At 36.7% G+C, this 27,638-nt stretch overlaps 1 protein-coding gene across 1 annotated transcript in view; it reads right to left on the reverse strand.

Moving 5' to 3' along the window:
- Positions 1–27,638, reverse strand: part of LOC149575198 (ATP-dependent DNA helicase SRS2-like protein At4g25120) — a 255,426-nt gene that overhangs the window by 115,829 nt on the left and 111,959 nt on the right. Inside the window, exons 16-17 of the mRNA XM_089815031.1 lie at positions 3,241–3,307; positions 3,006–3,056 (exon numbers count right to left, since the gene is read on the reverse strand). Of these exons, the coding sequence (XP_089671157.1) occupies positions 3,006–3,056; positions 3,241–3,307 (118 nt within the window). The remainder of the gene's footprint in view (positions 1–3,005; positions 3,057–3,240; positions 3,308–27,638) is intronic.

The following is a 27,638-nucleotide window of genomic DNA, read 5'->3' on the forward strand; positions in this document are numbered from 1 at the left end:
TCATATTCCTCAGTATAATAGCAATTAACATAACAAGTTATTAATCATAAACTGTCATAACAGCTAACCACCTTTTCACTTCACATGAATTCATGACAAATAACCAACTCTCCAAAATAGCATTAAAATATCATCATAACAGTTAACTAGCAAGCCAACTTTATATGAAATTATAACGATTAACCATCTTACCATTTCACATGATTGTAACTAATTTTACCTGTCAACTAACTTCACATGAAACCTCAACGGCTATATGAACATTACAAAATGGCTCCAAAAAATAAGATGTAACACCTACATTACAATAAGCATAAATAACTACATTAGATGCTTCCTAATTCCCTAATAATTGGCCTTTCCTCCACAATCGACCTCTTAGAGCGTATCATTATCTTCTATAATGTAATTAAAAAAATCTTGCATCTAGATAACTTACAATCCTTGTTGATATTAACATTCACCTAAGACCTATTAGAATACTCTTCCCCCAAGAATAAAATTGTTCTTTTAAAATTTTAACATCACCTTGATGTATCAATCCTATGTCCTAGTTTCCACTATGATGTTTCTAACAATCTTACAATCAATACCCCTACTCTTATGCCATCCTCTATTGCCTTCTCCACTTTTTTCTCTTAAGAGAGCTACTTTGAAGGTAACACCAATAAAGCAATCAATTGTGATGGCCTAGAAGCTAAAATCATCCAATATGGTGTCATGGTGAACTCCCCACCTGTTCCCTTCCCATACTAATTAGTTAATGTATTCAATTTTTCTCAATAATGGTCAAAACTAGCCAATTAAACTAATCATAAATCAAGGGATGTCTCTATCCCTAGCAACTATAGGATCATAATGATTGGGCACATTGTTTTGCATTTTGTCAACACAAAATGTAGATAATAGTACAAAAGCTCTCCAACTAAGTTTCACATATCTCTGATGTGATTCACTATTTAATTGACCAACATTAATCACCCAATTATTCACAATTTGCATAGTGAATCTTTTTACTGAAGGCTTTCATCGAGTCCTTTTTGTTTTTCCATTTTATTCGCCTATGCTTGATTTTTGAAGCCTTCAATGTCTTTATTTGTGCTTTGGAGTGTTTGTTTAGTTTACTTAAAACTTTTTGTTTAGTCCAAATTCTTGCTTTCAGTTTTTCTTTCAATTCAATATATCTTCGGGATCAATCAAACTTACTAGTCAAAAGATATGACCATTTAAGTGCCGAAAAAGTGGACTCTCCAAGCACAATGGCATATATTAAAACATGGACAATATATTCTAATGTTGAGTTTTACTTTTTGAAAAATATAACTTAAAATGACTTTATGTTATGTTTTTAAGTTACCTTGACTTAAATTTATCACAAGTCATTATAGTGCACTTTATGTTATATTTTGATGTTGAGTTGCTTTTTAATATTTTGATGTGGACTTTAATGTTTTAATTTAAAACATTTAAGTGAAATGTTACATTTTTAAACATATTTGCACATTATATGTAAAATATATAGTGTAAATAAGTTATTTGACCCCTTTGAGTGATAATTGCTCAATAATCAATTTGATATAGATCACTTAAGTGATGCAACTCAACAACATGTATTTTCTTATAACATGTTACATGCAAATGCATCTACAGACTGAGATTTACTTTAATGTTTTAATTTAAAACATTTACGTGAAATGTTGCGTTTTTTAACATATTTGCACTTTACATGTAAAATATATTGTGTATATATGTTATTTGACCCCTTTGAGTGATATTTGCTCAATAATCAATTTGACATTTGCTAAATACATCACTTAAGTGACACAACTCTACAACATGTACTTTCTTATAACATGTCACATGCAAATGCATCTGCAGACAGAGATTTACCTTGGACACCCAAAAATAAAACATGCAATTCCACTTAATGGATTTGTGGATCTGATTTAGATTCCCCCATTACCTACTACACCAAAATTGATAGACAAAATGGATTCTCGGACATCAACCTAACAAGATGTTGTTTATTCTTTCAATTTTGGTTCTAGGCTGATTTCATTGCAGGTCGATCTAGCTTGGCTTCACATTCTGCCTTTGATTTGCGGGACATGTTTGAGGGTATTTCTTGCCTTGGTAATAGTTTTAGCACAACTATTGTCACACCACATTTGTATTTGGAGAATGACATTGATGAGTTCCTCTCCATGGCGCTTCTTAGTTGATCTTGATCATGGTTATCCAGTGAATTATTTGAGCTTGGAGACTTCTAACCAATTGTGAGAGACACCAATTTTGAGACATAGTCCTCCATTTCAGTTGGACATGGAATGGCTTATTCATCATCCGATGGATATGTTTCTTCCTAAGGGAAGATGTGTTGCATGTATGCACTGGACCAATTTTTTGTGTGCACATTTCTTCATTTTTTGGGTCCTAAATGATACTCCTACGCCCCAAATAAATCAAGACAATTCCCAAGTAGATTTAGGATTCAAATGTTATTATTTATCATTCACGGTGACAATTAATGTCCATAAGGGCATCTTTAACCACTTTCCTATTTTTATTAGCATCCTATTATTATCAACTTGATATGTAGTGGTACTAGTTGATGCTTGTTGGCAAAAATTAAAATCAGCATGTGCTGCACTAAATTAACCTGCCAAGGATCTTTTGTATATATTGTGAAATTTACTACAGAAATTCAATCAATTAGGATCAAGAGAAAAAAAGAATTGCATCATCAATTCAACTATTATAGGTCCTTGGTCTAATGTATTAAAGGGATGCAATACCATGCATTGTATATTTTGAATGCTGAAGTTATCATTGCTATCATTAGCTTGTGCACGAATTAAAAAACGTGGGTGCAAAAGTGGTCAAAAGGACTTCAAATATCCCTCAAATTGTCTTGCACACAATTTATCATCTTCATGGTGGTATAGAAAATTTCACTGTTGTTTACAATGGAAAAAGAACTAAAAATAATTCAAAGCTTGCCAAACCTGAGGTATAAAATTAACTGCTGATGTTACAACCGCTGATAAAGATTTTTCCTGTCCAGACCAACATCAATATTAAAATGTTACTGAAAAGATCCTTAAAAAACAGTTAACTACAACGGCACCACCAATGATGTTTCTCAAACCATTCTGGCTTTCTATAAATAAATAAAAATAGAGCTTAAAATGCAAGATACTTGACAAAAAAAACCACTATAAATAAATAAAATAAACCTACCTTGTGTACAAGTTTTCTAATAGTCTCAATAATAAATAGCACTCTACGACCTTGCGCAAGTTGTCGTCTGAATAAAATATAATATATATAAAAGGTTAGCACTGAGAGCCAAAAACAGGAGAATACTAAATAAGAAATTGCATATATTTATAAAAATAAACCTAAAAGCAGATTATATACAGCTTGATCGAGAAGAAGAGCCCCCAAGACCACTAGAATCCTACAAGCACATTCTGACAGTATCCCAATTAATACATCAGCTTCAAACAACTAAAACCTTCAATAGTATAGATTTTTCTTTCCATAATCCCACATAGCAACACATGGATTATTAAAACTGCAGCCATATAATAGAAAAACAAAAACATTTTAGGAGTTCAAGCATAACAACTTTTATGCTGCTAATGTGAATCATGAAGAAAAATTAAGGAATAGGTGCACAACAAGGGAGAAATCAGAAACATGGGATATATACCCCACCTTTTATTTATTAGATTGTGCTATATTTCCGTGTCTTGATATCAAGATATTGTCCCTCGAATATTCATGATTAATGTTTACTCTGCTACAGCCATAGCAATACCATTGAAACAAATGGTGACCCAAACTGAAGCCCAATGTCATCTTTAATATGATGCAATACAGCACAGAATATCTTGCTGGTGTCTCTAATTATGTTAAATCCCCTCATAACAAACTTCTCAGAGAACTGTTTTAGCTGCTTAATTTGAGATGTGGCGTTAATGTTGAACTATACTTATTGTCCATATTGATGAATATTGATGCGAATTTTGAAAAATATTCATGTATATTGATGAACATATGTGAATGTTAATGAGTATAGATGAACTATTATTATTACAAGAAGGTAAGAAGATTAAGCCTAACTACCTCATGTGTCAATGGATGCAAGAGAATGGATCACCCTTGAGAAGGGTAAGAGAGTATCGTCAGGGAGAAAGGATGCAGAAGAAAGGAAATCCAAGCCAAAGCCTATAGTTAAGCAATCTTGGTCAATTGGTCACCAAGAGCTGTAGGGTTAGGTGTGGTCCTTAGTCACCAGTAGTCAAGAGTGGGAATACGAAGTCCTTTCCTTGTTCATCTTTAGAATTAAATAATTTAAGCTTCACCAATAAGAATTGTATTCTCATGTTATGAGAATTGATCATTTGAGTAATTCTTTTAAAATCTATTGCTTAACTGGTTCAACCTCATGATTATACGACTATACACACATGGATGTATGTACTTATGCATATATAAGCATGCAAAGTACATAATACCATATGCATACATATGCAAATAGATAATTATATATGTAAATACATATATTCACGAACCATTATGAACAAATATATGTATGCATTTACAAATACTCAGATATATTTGTATACATGACAATATGAAATTTTCAATCACACTTAGATAAGCATAAGTACATGCATACATACATATATATAGATACACACACTTATACATGTGTGTTAATTTCATACCTTAGTAATAATGAAAAAATCATGATTTTAATCTCATCTCCATACTATATCGGCTTTAGACTGAATACTGTATCAACAAGGTAGCAAGAAGTAATTCCTTTCCACCAAATTGGACAATGAATTATGCCCTTCATTGTGAATGGGGTATGTATTTTCTACTATTCATGAGTTAAATTCTATTTTATTTTCTCTCCATATCTGTATGCTACCGAGATGCCCTTAAGTTTTTAAAAATATAGTTTTCCTTTTCTACCATTTTCTATGTTTTTTTAATCAATTTCTTTCCATATATTTTCTTATTTTTTCAAAAAATCTTATACTTCTGGTTTGCCAATTAATTCCCAAAATTTTCTTTGCTCCTATCATATTACAAATTTAAATAAATATTTCTCTTTTGGCTTGGGCAAGAACAGAAGGCGATTCAACGCTTAACGAAATAACTAGCACCTACAACAGCTAGGAAGAGCTCGCTCTCTTTAGCTAATAAAAAAAATTGTTTAAAGGCTACAAAACTCAAATCAATAAATAGTACCATAGAGAGCTTGGAACAATTACTAAACAAGAGTGTTCCAAAAGCAATTTCAGCAAGAAGTGGGTATAAAAGTTACTATTAGCTGAAATATAAGTGCTCAATCCACTTCTCTACAAGATTTCATAAAGAAGCTTTGCAGATAAATATTCAAAATAAATAATCTTGCACTACCAGTTCTAGCAATTGGTCACTTGCAATTAAACCAAGGTAAATATACAAAGTCCCCAAATACAAAATCTAGAACACAAAATCCTCAATTTCACATATAGACCTTCTAGAAGACATTGAGCTGTTGTCACTCTAATAATAGATACAATCTAAAAATAGACATAGCTAAAAATAGGTATTCTAGAACTCTGATTGATGGACGTGGTAGGCGTTCTAAAAACTATCAAAGAATACTTTCATGTGAGACTTATATGGTAATGACATGGAAACCATATAAAGCACTCAGCAATCGAAAGTATGGCTCCTTTAAGTCATTACTGTATCAACCTCAGATAACCCATTCTCGCTAGCCTGAGCATGAATACTAATCAAGTTTTCCGAAAGACAAGGATACTTGGGTATATCTACCCAAAATTGCCTCTAACATTGTTGGTTAACAGTTTGTCTTCCTTAGATTTTGCTTTATACATTGACTCTTAATGTGCCGAAAGTGGTGGAAAACACAACAATTACCGACAGAATGGGTCAATGTAGTAATCTATCAGAGACCCCTGAATTGAAAGGTACAACTCCCTTGTGGTGCAAAGGTTTGCAAGGAATTTCTTTATAGTAGATCAGCTGATTTTGGGAGTTGATGGACCCCAAATTTTCGGTCTCCATTTGTGATATTGAAAACTCTAAAAGAGTAGGGTGCTTGAAAATTTGAGCTCCACTTTCCGTCAACTTTCATCGAGGAAAGATCAGAGTCATAAGTTCTGTGGTGATACACTATTGAATAGTAAAATGTCAGTTCATGTTGCAGATGCAGGGGAGATAGCTGTTGTTATTTCAATGCTTGAAGGTGAAAAGGATGGCTTAGAATTGGATACTCGGTAAAATTCTGAAGATGTTGCACTTATGGAAGAAGTAGAGGTTACTAATGAAGTCTTCGTGCCATTATGTGCTGATGTGAACATGAACTTAATAGGAAGAGAACAACATTTACCATTCCCAAAAAATATACTCAATGCTGAAGGCCATAAAGGTTTCACAGCATTTCCACCCATGAATGATTCAAAACAAGTGTTGGTTGAAGGCTCTAGTCTGAGACCCACAACTATGCCACCTTGTAAGGAAACCAACCAAGTGAATACAGTATCTAGAGGTGAAGTTTCTGATTCTGCTACAAAATCAAGGGATAGAGATATGCCTACTTCCTTGGTAGGGAGCTCGTACCTTGTTGTTCAGTTCCGTCAAGTTGGCTTTAACCAGTTGGATATCCCAGCATCGAGCAGGCAAGGCTCGTAGGATTCCAATCTGCGGTTTTGGGAACCAACAAGAGTAATGCTCTTAACCAAAGAGCATAAGAGGTATTTACCAGATTGTCCAAAACTTCAAACAATCTAGGCCAATTTTGGATTTTGACTCACAATCTCCATAGATATGAAAGCATATGAGTCACTTTTAAACTTATCTAAAACTTCAAATGCAATTTATTCTATTTTGTGAATGCAGAATGCAAGATACTAAAATGCAAGACTATCTATCAATGCCCACTACATAAGAAGAAAAATTGTGATTAACTTGACAATATCCAGATTGCCCAAGTGATTGAGATTTGACAATACCAGGATTGTTTCCTACTCAGTTGTTTTCATTAACCAAGTTCCAGACTTCTCATACAACAATGAAATGCATATGAACTAACATGTACAAAACAAGGGAATAGGATAATACTATAACAAAGAAAGTAAAGCTTACAACCCACTGAAACAAAAGAAATAAAACCAAGTTTATTTGCAATCTCTCAACTTTCATTAACAGCACATTTCATCCCAAGTACTATACAAAAACTAGATGAACAGAAAATTCAAGATGCAAACGCAAATTCTCACACGATAGTCCTAGCTACAGGGGTTTTCCCACAAAATAATTTGCCGATCTTTTTTACTCTTCAAAATGTTACATTTAGAGGCCCTGGTTAGGAATGGCCAGTTACATTTGATGATTACATTATAGAGAATCTCTGAATAGGCGAAAGCTAATAATAGGATCGATTGAGTCATCATCCATTACAAAGTCCAAGGCTATGAGAAGAATGTCAAATATGGCTACAATATCAGCAATTGAGAAAGAGAAGAGGTGATACTTGTAAAAGAGAGCGTCAAAGCATAATTTTTACTTTCGGGTCATAGCCTTAGCCCTATATGCCTTCATTGCATCAGTTACACTGTTGAGCTCGTCGACACCTGGTATGAGAATGTTATCAGCTTGAATCATCCAATAATCATGCATTTTTGTCAATTCTTCAACTTTGGAGAACTTTCATTGGAGCTTCTCTGATGCACGCCTCATAACAGAATCCATTGCTGAAAAAGCCGAGATCTTTGACATCTGGAAGCTTGATGAATTAGTAGCTTCTTCCACAGATCCCAGAAATTTAACTTTCACATGCTCAATGTCTATCAATTCACCATTATTGCTGATATATGGTTCTGTGTGCAGCACCTTTAGATGTTTGAATATTTTATCCATGACTTTCTGCACTAAATCATGTACATCATTTAGCTCATTTTCAAACCTTATCGAGCTCTCAATTATGAATTCCACTTATTGCTTCCAATGAAGCAATGGTCCTTGACTTGTTTTGAGAATCCCATGGGTTATGGCAGCATTGGTTTTCATATCAATTACCTCCTGCAAGAAGGCTAACTGTTCTCAATCAAAGCGGGGCCTTGGGCCTTCATTTGATCAATCCAGGCATGATCAATTTGACTAAATTGCCTCTCCTATTGTAGCTTTAATAGCAGATTCTTGTTCTCCTCTGCACTTGGGTCAAATGTACTTGTACAAGTGCTTCCAAGTGTAGCCTTGATGTAATCCATCAGCTCTTTGTTTGAGGCTTTTAGTACCTCTTTCTCTACCCTCAATTCTTCCAGTCTATCCTCAATTTTTTCATTTGTTGATTTCCATATGTTGACCATGGAATCATGCACAAGAATACCTATGTCAACAGTTCTGATTTGGAAATCACTCGTGGTTAGCTCATGAAACTTCCCCTCCTTCAAAGGTTGTGCAATTTCTACTAGCATATGACCAGTAGAAGAATCGGTGGCAGTGCCACTATAGTCTTCTGCTTCTTCGCCTTCTTTGATGGTGGTTGAGAAGAAGTTGCTTATACAATGAGGTCTTTGGATGGGGCAGCTTCCTCATACCTTCTCTTCTTTCGATTAATAGTCTCTTCCGATCATGACTCTGTTGAAAGGACATTGATTGCTGATAGTAGGGTTGTAGGATTGAAGAGCTTCCTCACCACTGGGGGTGTCTCCTTGGTCTAGGTGGTAGTAGGAAAGGCAATTACCTTGGTGACTGAGAGTGCTAAACTGTTACCTTGCTAAGATGCATCTTGCACTTGACCATGCAGGGGATTGCTATCACCATCAAGGTTGATGACTTGCACAGGGGAGGAAGGCTTGGTCACAGACTTCTCCTGCTCCTCTTTGTTCTTCTCGTTATTCAAAACCTTTCCTGTGTCTGGCAAAGATCCTCCTCCACAAGTTGGAGTAATTTGGATATTCTTTTCAAGAGGTTGGTCTCCTCCTCCACCAACAAACTGTGTTGGACCAACTGTTGTTGTACCAGCAATCGTAGATGTGGCAGCAGTCAATTCAACTATTCTGGAAGCTACTCCACCAGTAGAGCTCGCACTTCCAGTTCTTTTCTTCCTCGCTCTGGTCCATTCAACCCACTTGTCTATCCTTTTGATGATCCCACGCATCAGGACCTCCATTGTGTTGACAATAGGGCCTTCAGGCGGAGTTGACACAATGGGAGTCTTCATGACTTGCTCGTAGCTTGAGGGATGCATCTAGGATCCATCATCTACAAAATCAGAAATATCAACAGTATCATAATATAATATAATTTCATTGACTGCTAGCCCAAACCAATACCTCTCCCTGGTCTGATATTATTCATAACATCTGACCCAATAGTCTTCAATGTCCAGGACATGTTTGTGAGCGTACCCAAGCTTCAAATGATCTCTCACAAAGATCTTTGGGTCATACTTAGGCTTTAGTACCTCATTATCAATCAGTTAAATCTTACTTTCAAAGCTTTTGACTAGGTTTCGGGCATCAGACCTAGAAGCACAATAATAAGGTCCTACCACAATTGGGAAAGAAATCTCGCCTATCTTTTTCACATTGGAACACAAGGTGTTCACCTCCAATATTTGTCTACATAGTTCAACAAGAACAACCTTGTCTTCAGGATATCTGGCAAGCCTTTTGGGGAAACCATCAAATCCATCAATCCTCAAGTAGGAGAATAATGGAAATTGGATGAAACAACATCTGAATTGGCTCACAGCCTATGGCCTCAGGTGAGAACCTACACTCAGGGCACCCTTGCAATTCCCGACACAACCCCATTGCAAAGGTATCATTAACCTTTACATATTCTTTGAAGCTCCTCTGCAGCTGTAGGTGGTGATAAACTCAGACACCTTCATATTTTCATCATAGTCTTCGATACTGGGAAGACCCGGCCAGAGGTGATGTGTGACTAAGGCATATATTAAATACGAAGACATATAGAACTGCCCGAATGCCTTAGTCGAACCTAGCCAAGAAGCAAGCTCTTCACATATAATCTCAGCCCAATCGATCTACAATTCGTCAACACATATGGCATGTACCAAGAAGAAGTGGTGTTCAATGAAATCAAAAATTTCCTCCATTCCTTTCAATCTTAGCAATAGTGCCTAGATGACCACAATCTCTTTTTCTTAATTGGTTTCAAAAAGAGTCATTAGCATTTTATTCTTTTTGGAACAATGTGTTTGGAACCAATTTCTCTGCATGTCTTCTCTTCTCAGAGTCTTCTTTTCGTTGAACATCTACGTAGAGGACGAGAAGTCGATAACAAATTATTCCTCTTTTGTTGGAATGCCAAATGCAAATTGCGTCAATGCTTTGTTTGTAGATAGCAGAATAGATTGATCGGGTTGAGCAATATTTGCTTTGTCTCTGGATTGTATCTTTCGATACATTCCTCTACCAGTTCTAGCACTTGCACAGCCATCAAGAATCTGGCAGCTTCAACTAATCCGCTTTCCTTCAATTTCTAGGTGAGTTAGTTGAGAGTTCAGCCTTCTGTGCAAATTGCCTAAATCATAAAACTTGAACGAGGTATCTGAGAAGCTCTTCAATTCACATCCCAAACCAATCAGACGATCATACCCTGCTGCTCTGATTGCCATTAACTTACAATTACATAAGGGGGATAAACTGCTCAATAAATAGACCTTAAAATAATGAACTATGGTTGGAAAAAATCTAATCATATAGGTACAGGAATCCAAACATTGGCGCCACACAAATGAAATAAATCACAACTAACGGCCATAATAGTTAGATCTGTAATAAATTTGATGGTTAACAGCAATTTAAAACTTTCCATTTCAATCCATATGAAGATTCATAAATCTGACGATCATATCATTCACTTTAAATCTCCAATAGTAGCAAAATTACCCACTTACCGAATTAGTTGAATTTGGCCTAATGGAAACTCCCTTCTTTATTTCAGAACCCAGGACAAGGGTTCTCACCACAACTTCCTATGTGCGAGGAAGGAGATCATAGACTTATCTTTCCTCAGGCTTGCCTTTTCCTTTGATTTGGAATCACAGGGCAAGCAATAAACCTTTGGCACCTTGGGCACTTTATTTCCTCCTTTTCCACATAAGGGCTTTCTTTCTTAATTTCACAACTTAATTTTGGGCAAGCCACAAAATGGATTCTTTGCCTCGATCAAAGATACTTGATTTCCTTTGTATCGATGGCGAAGACTTGCAACAATTTTCACTAGAAGCATCTTTCTAGCATCTCCGCAGAATATCCTTGTATGTATTTCTTAGAGTTGTTTTCCTCCCAGTCCTACAAAAATGAAGCCTTGAATGCTTCTATTGGACGAAAAAGCACCATCAAGACCTCCACTTTCCAAAGAGAAAAGCCTTTCAACACATTTTCCTATACCTTCACCACTTCTCCTTATATATACTAGAAACAAATTGTTGACCATGGATTCATCATTTAGTGATGCATATCAAGGGCCTGGCTTAACTTCTTTATAACATTGTGCTCAGGCCCCACTGAACACATGAAATCTTCTAAATAGAGCACAGGTCATCTTAGCTTCAAAAACACATCAGAAAATGCAAGCTTCCAGAGGATGAGCAGCTGTCAACATGAAGTCCTGTCTTGCTACACAAAGATGAATTCTGACTTCGGATCTTTGATCTAAGAGTTTTATAGCTTTATATCTTTTCTCCTCTTGGTCTTTTATAATGAATTGACTGGACATATATCTGCAAATGCCATTGTTACTCTGTTCTTCGGATTCTTTCTTAATGAAGTTCGCTAAAGACAGATAACCAGTGGAACAGGTCGGAACCCATAGGAAATATGCTTACTTGAGGTAGTGATAAAGTTGGAGAACAAATCAGACTTTCTTCTCATCGGGAAGACATTCTGACAACAACCCACCAAGACCCAGATCAACTAAGACTTTAATACAATGGAATGATAAGAATCCCGTATGAAGGTATTAGGGGAAGTGGATCAAGGGAAAGTCAGAAAAGACACAAATTGAGAGCCTTAGGAAGTTTGATGAGAAGAGAGCCACCTAGGGGCTATCAGTACAAGAAACTAAACATAATTGCAATCAAAACCAGAAAACTAGAAGCTCCAAAGGGATACACTGAAAGTCTGGCAACAATTGGCTCTTACTAGGGACTACCGCATTGCAAATGCCAAAGAAGGGACCTAACATCTCTGGTTTTGCACAGCCAAAACGAAAAAACTAAAGGGGACAACCACTAAGCTAAGCACACAACAAGAAGGAAAGCTAGACTAAGAAAGCAAGAAACAAAACAAGGAACACAGCAGAAAGGAAAACCTACCTAAACTAACTCTAACTGCAACTGTTGCCTACTCTAAATTGTGGATCTGATATAGCTTCAGACAAATTTTCAACAATGATCAGCTGCCTGCAAATCTCTAGTAGAACAACATTGTTCAAACAATAACAAGGTACCTTGAAGGGCTCGCCATCAAAAGCTCCAACTCTAAGATACATAAACCTGGGAAACTGAATGTAGTAGTAACCATAGGTTTGCATTGCTTGCATCAATTCCTCTAAACGTCTGTAATTTTCTTTTCCTCTGAGTTCAAATACCAACCCTCCTAAGAACACATCATTGATTCCCTTAACTCTTGAGAGGGTTTACTAGACTGCAAGGGTTTATAGTATTGATATATCGTCATATCCTCTGTCCAGTGTTCCTGAGGAAACCCTTCCCACTCTTTTGAAATAGCTAGAATGTAAATAAGAAAGGATGACATCAAAAAGGGAATGAAATTAGTTAAACCCAAAAGCCCTTTATGCAATCCATCTGCTATTAAGTCCACCCAATCAATAAATTTCTTGCCTCCTACAATCTTTTGAATGAAGAGGTACATCCAATTTTCCAAGTGGAAAGCATGCTCATTTCCTTTCACCTTATTTAAGAGGAATACTATATCAGCAAATTCTTTAATAAAATGCTCAATGGTCAATGGCTTTGGCAACCTTGATCCTCCCGACGTTGGTTTTAAGAGCCAACTTTGCGCCACTACGAAGTCATAATCCTTCTTATTCTTTCCATACAGATGCTCTGCTTCTTCAAAGGTCCAAGGCTCATAAGGCACTTTGTGGGGAATTTTTAGAGATGACTTGACTGTCATCTTGCCAATTATTACTAAGACTTCTCCTAAAGCTTTCTTTATGCACCTACTCTGAAGATCATAATGATTCGCACATTCTATTATCAATTCAGGGCATTCCATAATGGGCAAAAAAGCCACAGCTTCTAACAATCCACTATTGGCTAGCTTCTGAGCTATGGTTCCGCTTTGGGCATTTTTGGTTCTTTCTATTAGCTCAATTAGATTTACATTTACCAAGAATGTGTCTCGAATTTCTAGCTGGGAGCTCAACAAACAGGCTTTTCCAGGCTTAGGGAGCTCAGGCCGAAATAGGGCCACGTTTACTTTGAAAATAAGAAAGACCCACTAAAACAACTACTTGAAATTCTTAGAAAGAAACCAGGAATGGAAATGAACAAGGAAAGTTGCTTTGTATTCACTAGTTTTCCAATGCTAAATTACTCTTGCTCAGTCCTTACCAGCTTGGTGCTGCAGACGCTAGAATAGCAAGTTAAGAAAACAAGCAAGAAAATTGAGTACTTAAGGTGCAAGCCTTGAGAAATATTATGAACAGATATGGCAATGTGAAATCATTAATATGCCTGTGCAAAGATTTATTTGACAAGACATTTTACTCTTTTCAGTTAATTACTTCTGTCAAATCGGCACACAATCTCACACTTTAAGTGACGTCAGCTGATCATTACTTTCTTTCTAAAAAAACTAGTGCCTCTTAGTTGTCATCGTTATTATGCTTCAAACCTCCAGCTCTGACATTGTGTAAAGCCTTCTAGAACTTTGTGCCTTGCAAAGGAAACTAGATGAAACTTTCTCGGAAAATGAGAAGTTGAACTTGAACCTTAAGTAGAAACTTTCAATTTCAACTTCAACTTCGACTTGACAAAAGGATAGTTTAACCACAAAAGACCCCGAAAAAGGTTTTAGCTTCTAAACCCTCCCAACTAATCTGACTTCAACTTGAAGTTGAACCATGCGGAGATGGTTCAACTTCAATTTCAATTTGACTACACCAGGATCTGTAAGAATAAAGGGGAAAGCAAATATGAGCGTAGCACTCGTCTCTGACTGGGGACATAGACTATGAGGGACTAGAAATGAACCTAAAATCACTGTTTTCACAGACTAGACACAAACTGACTTGCAAGAAGGGTAACTCTAAACGAGAACTACAAAGCAAGAAAAGCAAGAGAAAACAAAGGAAAACAAGTATATATTATGTGAAAAAGCCCTAAACCTAAATATGATACAACTTAAGATCCTGGCCATTATAGGATAGGGGTAGATCGTCTCCATTGATATACTTCAACCTGAATGCATTAGACCCTAACTCCTAAGAAATCAGAAAAGGTCCTTTCCATAGGCTTTCAAATTTTCCATGAGCTCCTTTGGGTTACCTTCTTTTGTCCAATAGCAATACTTTATCCCCTTCCATGAATTTCCTAGGCCTTGCTCTACTGTCAAAAATCTTTTTTATTCTGGGTTGGTGCACTGTGATATGATCTACTAAATCTCTTCTTGCTTCTTCAATTTTTAGGAGGTATAGAATCCTTTTCTCAAGAGAATTAGTAAAAATCTCATCTTCTATTAACTTTAGCAATTTTGAGGCAGCTAATTCCAAGGGAAGTGAAAATTGCGCCTCTACTGCATGAACCAATTGAAATGGGGTCATGTCAAGGGCTCTTTTAGAAGAGGTTCTATCTACCCATAGTGCCTCGTAAAATTTCTTGTGCCAATCTCTTCCATTATCATCTACTAGCTTTTTCATGATATTCATCGAATTTTTATTCGTGGACCCTGCTTGCCCATTACCTTGTAGAAAATAATTTGATGAATGTGACAAGCGGATCTTGTTATCATAACAAAAAAGCTAAATTTCTTAAGACAAGAAATTTTGGACATTGTCTGCCACTATCTTAATAGGTACTCCAAAACGAGTCAAGATGTTCTCAATTAGGAACTTACATACAACCTGCAATGTAGTTGCTTTTACTAGCATTGCCTCCACCCACTTGGTGAAATAATTTGTGGCGGCGAGTATATGAGTATGACCAACACTCAAATTTTAGTTAATGGGGCCAATGAAGTCTAACTCCCATTGTTGAAAAGGTCTTCAATGATTAATAGTTTTAAAGCAAGAGCAACTAGATGTGATTTACCAGTGAACAATTTACATTTTTCACAGTTGTTTACCCATTTATAAGCAGACCTAAACATACCTAGCCAGTAGTAACCATTCCTCAGAGTTTTGAAAGTTGTCACCATGGAAGACAAATGCTTGCCCCATGCTTCATTGTGGAAAGTTTGGAGTAATCTTTCTTGTTGATCAGTATCCACACATCTAACGAACATTCCGTCCAACCCCTTCTTATATAAAATATCATCAACAATCACAAATTTTGCTGCTCTAAGTTGTAGGCTTCTCCAGCTCCTCTCTTTTAAATGTTTTGGGCAGTGTCCATAACTCAAAAAGTATGCTCTATCTGAAAACCATTCATCTTTCAAAACTACGAACAAAAAATTGGGATAAAGTTCATCTTCCTTATTTTCTGCCATTAGCTTACAAAGTCTTTGATCTTGAACCAATTTAGTAGGTCTGATATCAAGATCAAACTCTTGCACTTTAGCCACCCATGTTGCTCGATTGTTCAGAGCTACATCCTGTTGTGTAACAATACTTTTGGCCACTGCGGTAGGAACATAGACCATTGGATGTGAGTGAAGGATATAATACCGAAAAAAAATTACAGCTTTAACAACGGCAAAGACTTGTTTTTCGAGGGGTGAATAGTGCAACTCATATTTTTTCAAAAGGAACACTCATGAAGTAGATTGGAATTTCTTCATCCTCATTTTTTTGAAGAAGTATGCAAGACATGGTGTATTCAGATGCGTAGTAGTACATCACAAAATCTCACCTAAAATCGAGATGGATGAGGACAGGTGCTTTGGCATGGCTTCCTTATTCACTTCAAAAGATTTAACTGCTAGGTCATCCCACTTATAATTTTGCTTCTCACTCAAAAGCCTAGCCATTGGTTTCATTGTCTCAACAAAATTAGGGACAAATTTCCTGAGGAAATTTATTTGACCAAAGAAAGATCTAATGTCATAGCGATTAACTGCGAAACATAGTTGTTGTATCACCTTTACTCTTTCGAGATCAATCCTGATCCCTTTTATCAAGACTATATGCCCCAGTAATTTCCCTTCAGTAACACAGACGATGGACTTTTTAAGATTTAAAGAGATCCCATGTTCCCTGCATCTTTGTAGCACTTCCCTTAGCTCTTTTAAATGCTTCTTGCACCTTCTAGAAAAAACGGTCATATCATCAAGGTATATTGTAATGCTTTTGTTCAGGAGATGTCCGAAAGTTGAATTCGTCGTAGGTTGAAAGGTCACACCAACATTTATCAGCCCAAAAGGCATTCTTCGGTAGGCAAAAGTACCCCAAGGTGTTGTGAATGCCATCTTGTGTTGATCTTCTTGAGCAACTCCTATTTGATTGTATCAAGAGAAACCATCAAGAAAATACATTATTTCCAAGCCTGCAACAATCTGAAGTATTTGATCCATCATGGGTAGGGCAAAGATGTCTAAAAACTCGCCTAATTAAGATTTTTGAAGTCCACGCAAATCCTAATTTCCCCATTCCTTTTTCTCACAAGCACAATGTTAGCCACCCAAGTGGAATGATGTATTAGGAAGATGATAGGAGCTTTAAGCATCTTGTCAGTTTCTCTAAAAATAGCATCTGACACCTTTGGATTGTAAGTTCTCATTTTTTTTCTGAAAGGCGAAGCACCTAGTAACAGAGGATTGTGATGTCTAAATTGCCCGCCTCTGAAAGTTTTTAGATCTTCATAAAACCATGCAAAAACATCTTTGTATTCTTTTAGTAGCTTAGTGAAGCGTGCATTCTCACCTTCATCACAACAGGCTCCCAAGTTCACTATCGTCGGACTTCTTTCATCCCCAATATTTATCTTTCCACAATCACCATTTTCAACATATCCGGAGACTATAGCTTGAGCTGAAAAAACATCTCGCCTGTCGAAGAACCTTTCAAGTTCAACCAATCCCTTTGGTATCCTTTGACTCCTCACTGGTAATGTCAAGACAGAATTCATGGCATTATGTTTGTGAGCATTCAAAGTAATTGGCAGTGAACTTATATATACTTTGCAAGAAAGTATTGATATGAGTATCAACCCTGAACACTTGCCATGACTTGTTATTATCAAGTACACTTGGCCGATGTATAATCTCTATGGTGTACTTGTCACTCACAAATTTTGGGTGTGGAATCAATAACGAAGCTAACATTTCCAAAGTATCTGCCCGGGTGTTGAATTCGCTCAATATAGATTCAATAGAAAAAGAATCAAACCAATCTAACTCGTACCATACCTGATTTCTCTAACACCTTAACCTTTCATTTTTGACTGAAAATAGTTTTTTCACTTGCTTCACTATTAATTCAGCATCTCGTCTTGCCTTAAGCAGTTTTATACCCTTCTTTGCTTCTTCCAATCCTAATAATAGAGCTTCATACTCTGCCGTATTGTTTGTGTTCTCAGACGCGAGCTTGAAAGACGAAGGAAAAGTTTGTCCTGAAGGGGAAATCAACATTGTGCCTGCCGCTGATCCACTCGAACAGCAACTTCCATCAAATTCTAAGACCCAAGGGGTATCATCATTATCCGGCTTGATTCATGTTACTTCAATTTTAGGTATAATCAAATACTTGGCAAAATCAGCTTTTTGATAAAGGATCTGCAATTTAGGGTCATCAGATGGTAAAACTATATATTTAGACTACGTTTCCGGTAATAGGGTTACTTTCTCCTTCCCTGCGGGTATAACTACTTGTGACCAATCCATCCTAACTTCTCCTCCTAGATCCTGGCAAAAAGTTCTACTAAGTAGCATGCCATAACTAGTAGGAATATCAGCTACCAAAATAGTGAGCTTTATTATTTTATCAAGGAAGGCTGCTAATGAAAGTTGGGCCTCTTTGATTTGACCTACTAGTTGTACCTGCTTGGAATCCCTTGAGTAGCATTTGTCGAATGATTTAGTCAGGGGAAGATCAAGAGCCGTTGCCACAATTACTGGCATTATATTGTCCGAGGCTCTTGAATCTATAATGCTATTGCTTACTTTGAAACCATGTAAAAGGAGAGATACATAAAAAGATTCTGGTTTTTCTTTAAAAGATATCTCTGGACAGAGTTTCTCAGGTTGAATTTTCTCTTTATGAGATTCTAGTTGTTTTGCTTTGGTCTCTTCCCAAGAAGACATCTTGATTACTTGTTTAGTAGATACTTCTGAGGCAAAGTGATGAACATAATCTATTAGCTTATTAAGCTCATCAGGATTCATCTTCAGATATTCAACACAGGAAATTTGAATTCTACAGGATTTACAAAAATCAACAATATCAAAAAGTGAATCAGGATCAGAAATTTTTAGGATTTGAACTTGAGAAGCTTGAGTTTGTGGTGCTTTATTTCCTCCTTCTATCTTGGTTTTTTTTAAAAATTCTTGTAGAGATGTTATAGTGCCCTTGTGTTGAGAATCAACTTTTCCTCCTCATTGCCCCCTAGTTAAGACTAAACAGGAGAGTTCTTCCAAAGTTAAAAGAATGTCACCACCTCTGATTCAATCAAACTCATACTTGAGATAGTAACTTACAAAGTCGCCAGGTCCTTTGGAAGAGGAGTCCTCAAGGATTTTATTTTCTACAACTGCTTTTTCTACTTCCAATTGTTCATGTCTCACATTTTTTGGACATGTGGCCCCTTCATGATCACTGGTAGGATGAAAAACACACATGTTGCCTTTCCCAAGAGGAGGTTCAATTTGAAGTCTTTGTTGAGTGGGAGGAAGATTAAATTGTTCCCATGATTAGGAGTGTTTTTTCTTGAGTATCTTCATGGGATGTCTTGTTAAGGAAACGTGCCCTTTGGTAGTTGTCTCTTGACAGCTATCATATCATTTGCCATCTTTTGAATTAGTAAATCATTTGGAGAAGAGGAAGAGGATGCTTGAGAATTTGGGATTTGCACATCTTTCTTCCATTTTCTAGTTATTATAAGATCATCCTCTAGCTCAATAGCAAGTGTTTGAGCAGCTCCAAGTGTTGCAAGATTAGCCCTTTTTAATGGGAAAGCAACGTCTGGGGGCATTGCATTCAAAAAATAACCTTTTTGGTTTTCTTCATTAAGTTTGCTAGCATTAGGAATTTGCTGCAAAGACTTCTTGAATCTTGCAACAAATTCACACATGGGTACATGTATCTCCTTTTTCATCTGGCTTAATTGCAGTAGCAAGGAATTGGCATCATCTACTGACTTAAACCTAGCTTCAAAAGCAATTCTCATGGTATCCCAAGATGTAACGGATGCATTGGGCAAATGATGAACCAATCAGCTACAAACTCAGTCAAAGTCTAAATAATAACCTTATGGCGACCTCTTCCATTGCAATTGTCACTACACCACATGTTGTATTGAAAGCATTCAAATGTTCTTCACGTGACTTCTTGCCGTCTCCGTTGAATTTAGGCAGAACTTCTTGTGCTCCTTTACGCAATCTTCCCAATATTACCTGGTAGTCTCAAAGGGTTGGTTAAGTGTCATTCTTGGTAACCTGATATTAAGAGGGAGAATATTAATGGTAGAAGGAATCAATATTCCGAGAATGAGAAAGGACTGAAAAAAAGATGATAGGGTAGCACCTTTAGTAGGAGAGGAAGGTATGCTAGTGGTTTTAGTTTTCTTTATTTTTCAAAAAAAAGGTCAGGTTTAAAATAGATCCTCTCTAGGTCTTCAAAATCTTTATCCACTAGCCCTGAGAATCTATTAGTCTGAGTGTATCTTTTTTCCACCAAGGTGACCAAAAGATATTATAACTTGGTTGCTTCAATTATTTATGCGGGTAACCTTTCTACAACTGCTTCTTCTTGAGCCTTTGGAATCCCTCTAATTCTCTCGGCTATTTCTTCCTCCCTTTCTAGGACCTATTGCACCTGAAGATATTGCTGATTACTAACTCTATTTACCCAAGCACAAGCATTAAGACAAGAAATAATGTCTTCTTGGGTATCTAGAAAACCTAGATTTGGTTGTAGAACAAGCAACTAATTATGGTTAGGCAGAACCATTTTCCAAACTCATAGAATACGTCAAAAAATTTAGGGAAAGTATTGATCAATGGGTCTTCTTGTTTCCCCAACGAAGTCCCCCAAAACTGTTAGTGAACAGTTTTTCTTCTGATAGAGGTTAACTAAACTTCTCAAAGAAAATACCAGATTAACACCAACAGTTTGAGTTCCCAAGAAAATAATATGGAACTCTCTGCTTAATATTGCTTTTCAATATTATAAGGTGCAGTTACCAAATTGAAAGATATTCATTAATTCCTCTTTTTGAGGGAAAACCTTCCCATTAGCATTTTACCAAAAAATACTTAAAAGATTATAACAATCAATCCATCAATATGAAGAGAATGTGCAGATTGGAAAACCATTCAAATTTAATAACAGTCATCCACATGATTATCTATTAAATTTGAAAGCTAAGTATGACTTTTACTTTCTTCCCTTTGTTTCTTCTAATTTCAAAATAAGATTTCATCAGTGATAAGTAAAGAAAAACTTTCACATGTAATTCATCTCCACAAGAAAATAAATCACAGTTGGCTAGACAATAGTATCTATCCGAGAAAGCTCATATTATAAAACTAACAAAATTTTATATTTCTTATCACCAAAATCTTACGTAGAATTCAAAGCATAAATACTAATCAAAAATAGTTTTGTCACGTATCTACCAAGAGTTGACCCCTTTTCGTAGCCAGTTATTACATATATATATATATATATATATATATATATATATATATATATATATATATATATATATATATATATATATATATCCAAGAGTCGACCCTTTTTCGTAGCCAGTTATTACATATATATCCTTTTAAGAGATGGATAAACCATGATCCAAATTACCCCACCAAGAGTTAATAGTTTTTAGTTACTTAACTATGCTAACTGTTTTAAGCACGATAAAGTAAAGAAACTATAATATGGCAATCTTTTCCAGCTGGATGGCTCCAGGTGTCACTGGATCTTAAGGTTTCTCCATAGCAGCAACAAGAATTTTACCTGATTTCCAGCTCTCGTATTGGGTGGTGAAGCCAGAGATAACTGATTGATGTGGCAGACCCAAATATGCGATTCTCTACTTCTAGACTTCTTTTTCCTTACAAAGCTCACCAATCCTTGCTTCATGCATTTCTAGGTGTTTCTAATTAATTATCAGCATGGCTTCCACATGAGCTATGTTGGAGAAATCTTGCTTTGTTGGCATTTTCATTTCTTTCACCTCCAAGAACTTCTTTTGCAAGTCTTTAACAATCTCTTCAATGGGAGTAACTGGATCTTTTCTTTCTTTAGCCCATTGTTTATGAAACCATTTCAAATCACCTTGGATGATGTCATCAATGTCGTCAAGCCCACTGAGCAGATCCTTCAATTCTGACATTCCTTGTGTGATAGCTTCATTTCTCCGTTCGATGCAATCCTTGATCACATAGAGGGTTTTGTCATCTAAACCCGTCATCGGTCGTTCTGCAAGGAACTTTTGCAAACCGTAGTCCTACACTTCATTCATCAATGAAACCTCTCTGACCCAATTAGCCTTTTCTTTCCCATGAACATCAGCATTTGATTCAATCTTTCTGATCCTATTGGCAGCTTCCTTCCGAGCTTCGCTTGAAAAATTTATCTGCTTAACTTTTTCCTCTTGGACAAACTGAATCCATTCCTCGAATGTTTTGGTAACAGCCTTGCTCCACTGCAAATTGTCTAAAAACAGTCAGTTGACTAGTGATTTAACAACAATGATAGCAGACATTTCATTAAGTGGCTTCTTCTCTAGATACAAGATAGCATTAATGTATCAGACATTTCATTAAGTGACTTCTTCTCTGGATACAAGATAGCATTAATGTATTGGGCCATATTCTTCATTCTTTCCTTCATATTGTATTTGTCTTTGGCATCCATCCATAGTCGGTCTACAATTTTCTTGTTTAAGACCTTGAATATCTTCATATCAATTGCCCTACTACCTTTTCCGAGGTCTACCTTTGACACTTGATAGTCCTGAGGAGTTATGTCTTCTTCTAGTTTGTCCTGAGGTGGTTTGGCGATTTCGGCCAACTAACGACCCTGTGTCTTCATCAAAATCGATCATGAATTCAATTTCCGCCTTCTTAGCTTGAGAAGATTTACCTAGGCATTTGCTAACTAGGCCATCGATGGTTAAGAATAATGGTACCATGCTTCATTTCTTGACAACTGAGGTTTCCATCCACTTCGGTGCTATGGGGCTCTTCTCAGGCGTAGTGAAAGTATTGGTTACGGCATGGGAATTCATGGGTACACTCCCATCTCCAACTGATTTTTGTCGATTTTTTGCCATACTTGAAATACTATTAAAAGGAACCTACTCTGTTTCAAGTTCGGCTTTAGGGGAGTCCAATTCTATCAAGGCCTTTCCTCGTTTAGGGTTGTGTCTATCTTTTTTGATTCTAGTACTCGAACGAGTAGCTCTTCTGATGACTTCCACCTTAAGTTGAACTTGAACCTAAACTTTGGAAATGATCACTTTAGCTTCAACTTCCTGTTCACCTCCAATAGAATCATTTACACCACAGTCAAAGGAAACAATTACCTTTTGAGGGGGTTTCTTTTCTCTAGTTACAGAACGCTCCTTTGATAATTTGACAACGGTTCCTTGACTTTTCTTCTTTTTAAGCCATTCCTCTGTTCCTCTAAGTATATCTCCCATTCAGGAATGTAGATTGTCTTCTTCCCTTTTGCTCCAGTCTAATTCTGGAATGGGAAAGCATTCAATTTGTTCAATATACCAAGGGTCTATTACCTCTTCTAATTCATCACCACTCACTCCAACAATGTCCATGTTAATTTTGAAGGTTTTTACATGATCTAAGGTCATTCTTGACCATAACCTTTTTCTAACCTCCAACTCGTCATAGCAGTTGGCCCAATAATCCTCTAAATGAGGAATATGTCTACCTCCAACTCATCAGAGTAGTTGGCCCATTAATCCTCTAAATGAGGAATATGTCTAAAAGACGAGGCAACTTTGAGATTTCCTTTACCAAATCCTACATAGTCAAAACCTTTCCTAGCAGCATAAGGTTTGTAACAAAGTTTAGACATATTTGCCTTTACCATCATAGCATGCTTGAGATTTGGGCATCTGTAATGACCAAATTCTATAGGAAAAAAAAAATCGCAAAGGTTTTCTTAGTGCTTTCAAATAAATTTTCAACAATGATCAGCTGCCTGCAAATCTCTAGTCGAACAATATTGTCCAAACAATAACAAGGTAGCTTGAAGGGCTTGCCATCAAAAGTGCCAACTCTAAGATACGTAAACCTAGGAAACTGAATGTAGTAGCAACCATAGGTTTGTATTGCTTGCATAGATTCCTCTAAAAGTCTCCAATTTTCTTTTCCCCAGAGTTCAAATACCAGCCTTCCTAAGAACACGCCATTGATTCTCCTGAACTCTTGAGAGGGTTTACTATACTGCAAGTGTTTATAGTATTGATATATCGTCCTATCCTCTGTCCAAGGTTAATGAGGAAACCCTTCCCACTCTTTTGAAACAGCTAGAATGTAAATAAGAAAGGATGACATCAAAAAGGGAATGAAATTAGTTAGACCCAGAAGCCCTTTATGGAATCCCTCTGCTATTAAGTCCACCCAATCAATAAATTTCTCGCCTCCTACAATCTTCTGAATGAAGAGATACATCCAGTTTTCCCAGTGGAAAGCATGCTCATTTCCTTTCACCTTATTTAAGAGGAATACTATATCAGCAATTTCTTTAATAAAATGCTCAATGGTAAGTGGCTTTGGCAACCTTGATCCTCCCAACATTGGTTTTAACAGCCAACTTTGTGCCACTACAAAGACATAATCCTTCTTATTTCTTCCATACAAATGCTCTGCTTCTTCAAAGGTCCAAGGCTCGTCAAGCTCTTTGTGGGAAATTTTCAGAGATGACCCGACCGTCATCCTGTCAATTATTACTAAGACTTCTCCTGAAGCTTTCTTTATGCACCCACTCTGAGGATCATAATGATTCGCACATTCTATTATCAATTCAGGGCATTCCATAGCGGGCGGAAAAGCCGCAACTTCTAACAATCCACTATTGTTTAGCTTTTGAGCTATGATTCCGCTTTGGGCATTTCTGTTTCTTTCTATTTGCTCAATTAGGTTTACATTTACCGGGAATGTGTCTCGAATTTTTAGCAAGGAGCTCAACAAATAAGCTTTTTCAAGCTTAGGGAGCTTAGGCTGAAATAGGGCAATGTTTACTTTAAAAATAAGAAAGACCCACTAAAACAACTACCTAAAATTCTTAGAAAGTAACCAGGAATGGAAATGGACAAGGAAAGTTGCTTTGTACTCACCGGTTTTGCAATGCTAAATTACTCCTCCTTAGTCCTTATCAACTTGGTGCTCCAGATGCCAAAATAGCAAGTTAAGAAAATAAGAAGGAAAAATGAGTACTTGAGGTGCAAGCCTTGAGAAAGATTATGAACAGATATGGCAATGGGAAATCATTAATACACCCGTGTGAAGATTTATTTGACAAGATAGTTTACTCTTTTCAGTTAATTACTTCTGTCAAATCGGCACACGATCTCACACTTTAAGTGATGTTAGCTAATCGTTGCTTTCTTTCTAATAATAACCCATGCCTCCTAGATGTCACCGTTATTATGCTTCAAACCTCCGGCTCTAACATGACGTAAAGCCTTGTAGAACTTCATGACTAAATCCTTATAAAATCCCTACAAAGGAAACAAGATGAAACTTTGTTAGAAAATAAGAAGTTGAACATGAACTTGAAGTAGAAACTTTCAATTTCAACTTCAACTTCGACCTGACAAAAGGATAGTTTAACCACCAAAGACCGCAAAAAAGGTTTTAGCTTTTAAACCCTCCCGACTAATCTAACTTGAACTTGAAGTTGAACCATGTGGAGGTTGTTCAAGTTCAACTTCAATTTAACCACACCAGGATCCGCAAGAATAAAAGGGAAAGCAAATATGAGTGTAACAGTATCCTTTCTATAAAAACTACCAATCAACCTCTTTGTGAACTTTGCATAGTAATGAATGAGAGCATGGTTCTTAGTAACTAACACATGGTGTCACCAATCATTAATGACACCCTGTAGGTGTAGGAAAGAAAACTGGATAGCCTCATCTTCTAGCATCGGCTTCAAGGATAGGTGAATGTCCAACTTGTGGACCTCAACTTGTGCACTAATGAAACCACTACCATCAAAAGGATATAAGATCACCTCATTGGTAGCCCAGTTCAGCTCAGAATCTTGCATTTACTATCTACAACCCCTATCATTATGGAATCTCATAGTATCTCGCCTCTGCAGGCAATATTGTTGTAGTGGAAAAGCCTATCTGATATGTGTCAAGAGACGTGCCCACTCCTCCTTAGGTTCCATTATCCATAATTGTATCATGGAATGTTGCACCCTCTAGAGGATAAACCGATGGTTGTTCTTCCCTCTGAATGAATCGAGTGTGCATCGGTCTATTAGTGGTTCTGGTATGGGCTCTACGACACCTAGGTGATACGGTGGCACTGCACAAGGCATAGGGAATTTTTCTGTTGTCACGACTCCTCATGGATGACTCTGATCTGCTACGAGTGTTACCTACCTCTATGTTGTCCCGAGTCCATTCTGCCCAAACTAATCTTAACTAGTCAAGATCCTCTACTATCCTTGCCTAGGTAGTAATGAGGGTTCTCATTGACTCTTGATCATTCTATTGACATTGTCCAATATCATGCTAGCCCTGTGCAGTGGCACCTTGAATATCACCCACTTTTCTAGTATTTCCTGTACCCAAGTCCAACTGTACTGTCCCGCGATAGTAGTAACTGTAAGTCTCTGCTATTCACGGATGCATAAAAGATTTTAACAATCCCACAGGCTGGCAGAATCCGATGCCACTGAAATATTCCAACTAGGAATCTCTTATGAAATGCTGAGTTTGTTTGCAGTTTTGAGTCTTTGACCAGCATAAAGGTAACTGTATTTTGATTTCTCTATATTCTAATTTTTTTGAGTTATGTTGCTTTTCTGTTTTGTTTTGTTTTTAATAATAACAATTACAAGTAAAATCAATAACTAGCAAAGGTGCAAGTTCTGAGAACTTACAGCTGAATTTCTAAATTACAAATGTAAAGACAATGATCTACAACTGAGTTGAAATAACAAATGATGGGAATCGTACCAGGACCAATGTTGATTTTTATTATAAATATGAGACCAAGAAAAATGTTGAACAACTAATAGAATATCACTGCTGCAATTATGCCAGGCTGTCGCCAATCTGACGCAAATGTGCAGTGCTGAGGATGCTTAAACAAATCTCATTCTTCCACTGTACTGAACCAATACTGACAGGCCTGTTAATAATGTGAGTTCTGGACTGGTACGAACCAATCTCAAGGACTGATCTGCAACGTCTCAGACTTCTGTATACACATATAACATTACCAGTCCCCTCCCTTTATCAATGCAAAATGTGAAAATCAGTGTGCAATATGAATTTTGGCTTGGAGTGGCTAGCAAAGGCTTGGTCTGTGCTTCACATGCCTTGAAGAACCAACTCCTCCTTTTTCTCTGATGCAATTTATTCCTTCTGACCTGCAATACCCCTTCAACACTCGAAAAACTCCCTAACACTTCCTGTGTTCGTAATTTGCTGCTGAGGGTGACATCTCAGCAAAGGGGCTGCAAGGGTCGTCATCCTTGACCCTACAATAGTTACCATCTGCTCTAAATGAGCCGCGTAGAAGGTTTATTCTCAAACACCAAAACATGATCAGAAATGACGCACGAACCATTTTTTATCAACCCAGCTTGGCCTGCAATCCACAATCATCTCCAGGAACTCAGCCTTTACTGACAAAAACTCCTCTACCCGGGCATGGCATTCTGATAAAATTTGAACTAAATTTCTAATGTTTGAATGGCCAGCCAATTTAATAATAATTATTGGTTTTTTTTTTATACTGATGGGAGAACCTTTTCAATTTTAATTTCTCCATGGATGCCCATTTACTGCAAAATTTTGCCTCTTCACTGTAGTTTGAAGCCATAATAACACATGCACTCTTTCTCCTTTAAGCTTTTATTAATCCAACTTACCAAAGGTTAAATAAACTTTCAATTTTAATAAAAGAATCGGACCCCAAAGGCCTTTTATTTAGTTATAATTTGGCCTTCCCAATATTTTATAAAAGCTATTTATTTAATATTGATTGTGCCTCCATATTAAGCAATGATATTAT

Source organism: Cupressus sempervirens, chromosome 2 (assembly GCF_028749045.1).
Source record: "Cupressus sempervirens isolate cs-2001-9-10 chromosome 2, ASM2874904v1, whole genome shotgun sequence".
Classification (NCBI taxonomy): domain Eukaryota; kingdom Viridiplantae; phylum Streptophyta; class Pinopsida; order Cupressales; family Cupressaceae; genus Cupressus; species Cupressus sempervirens.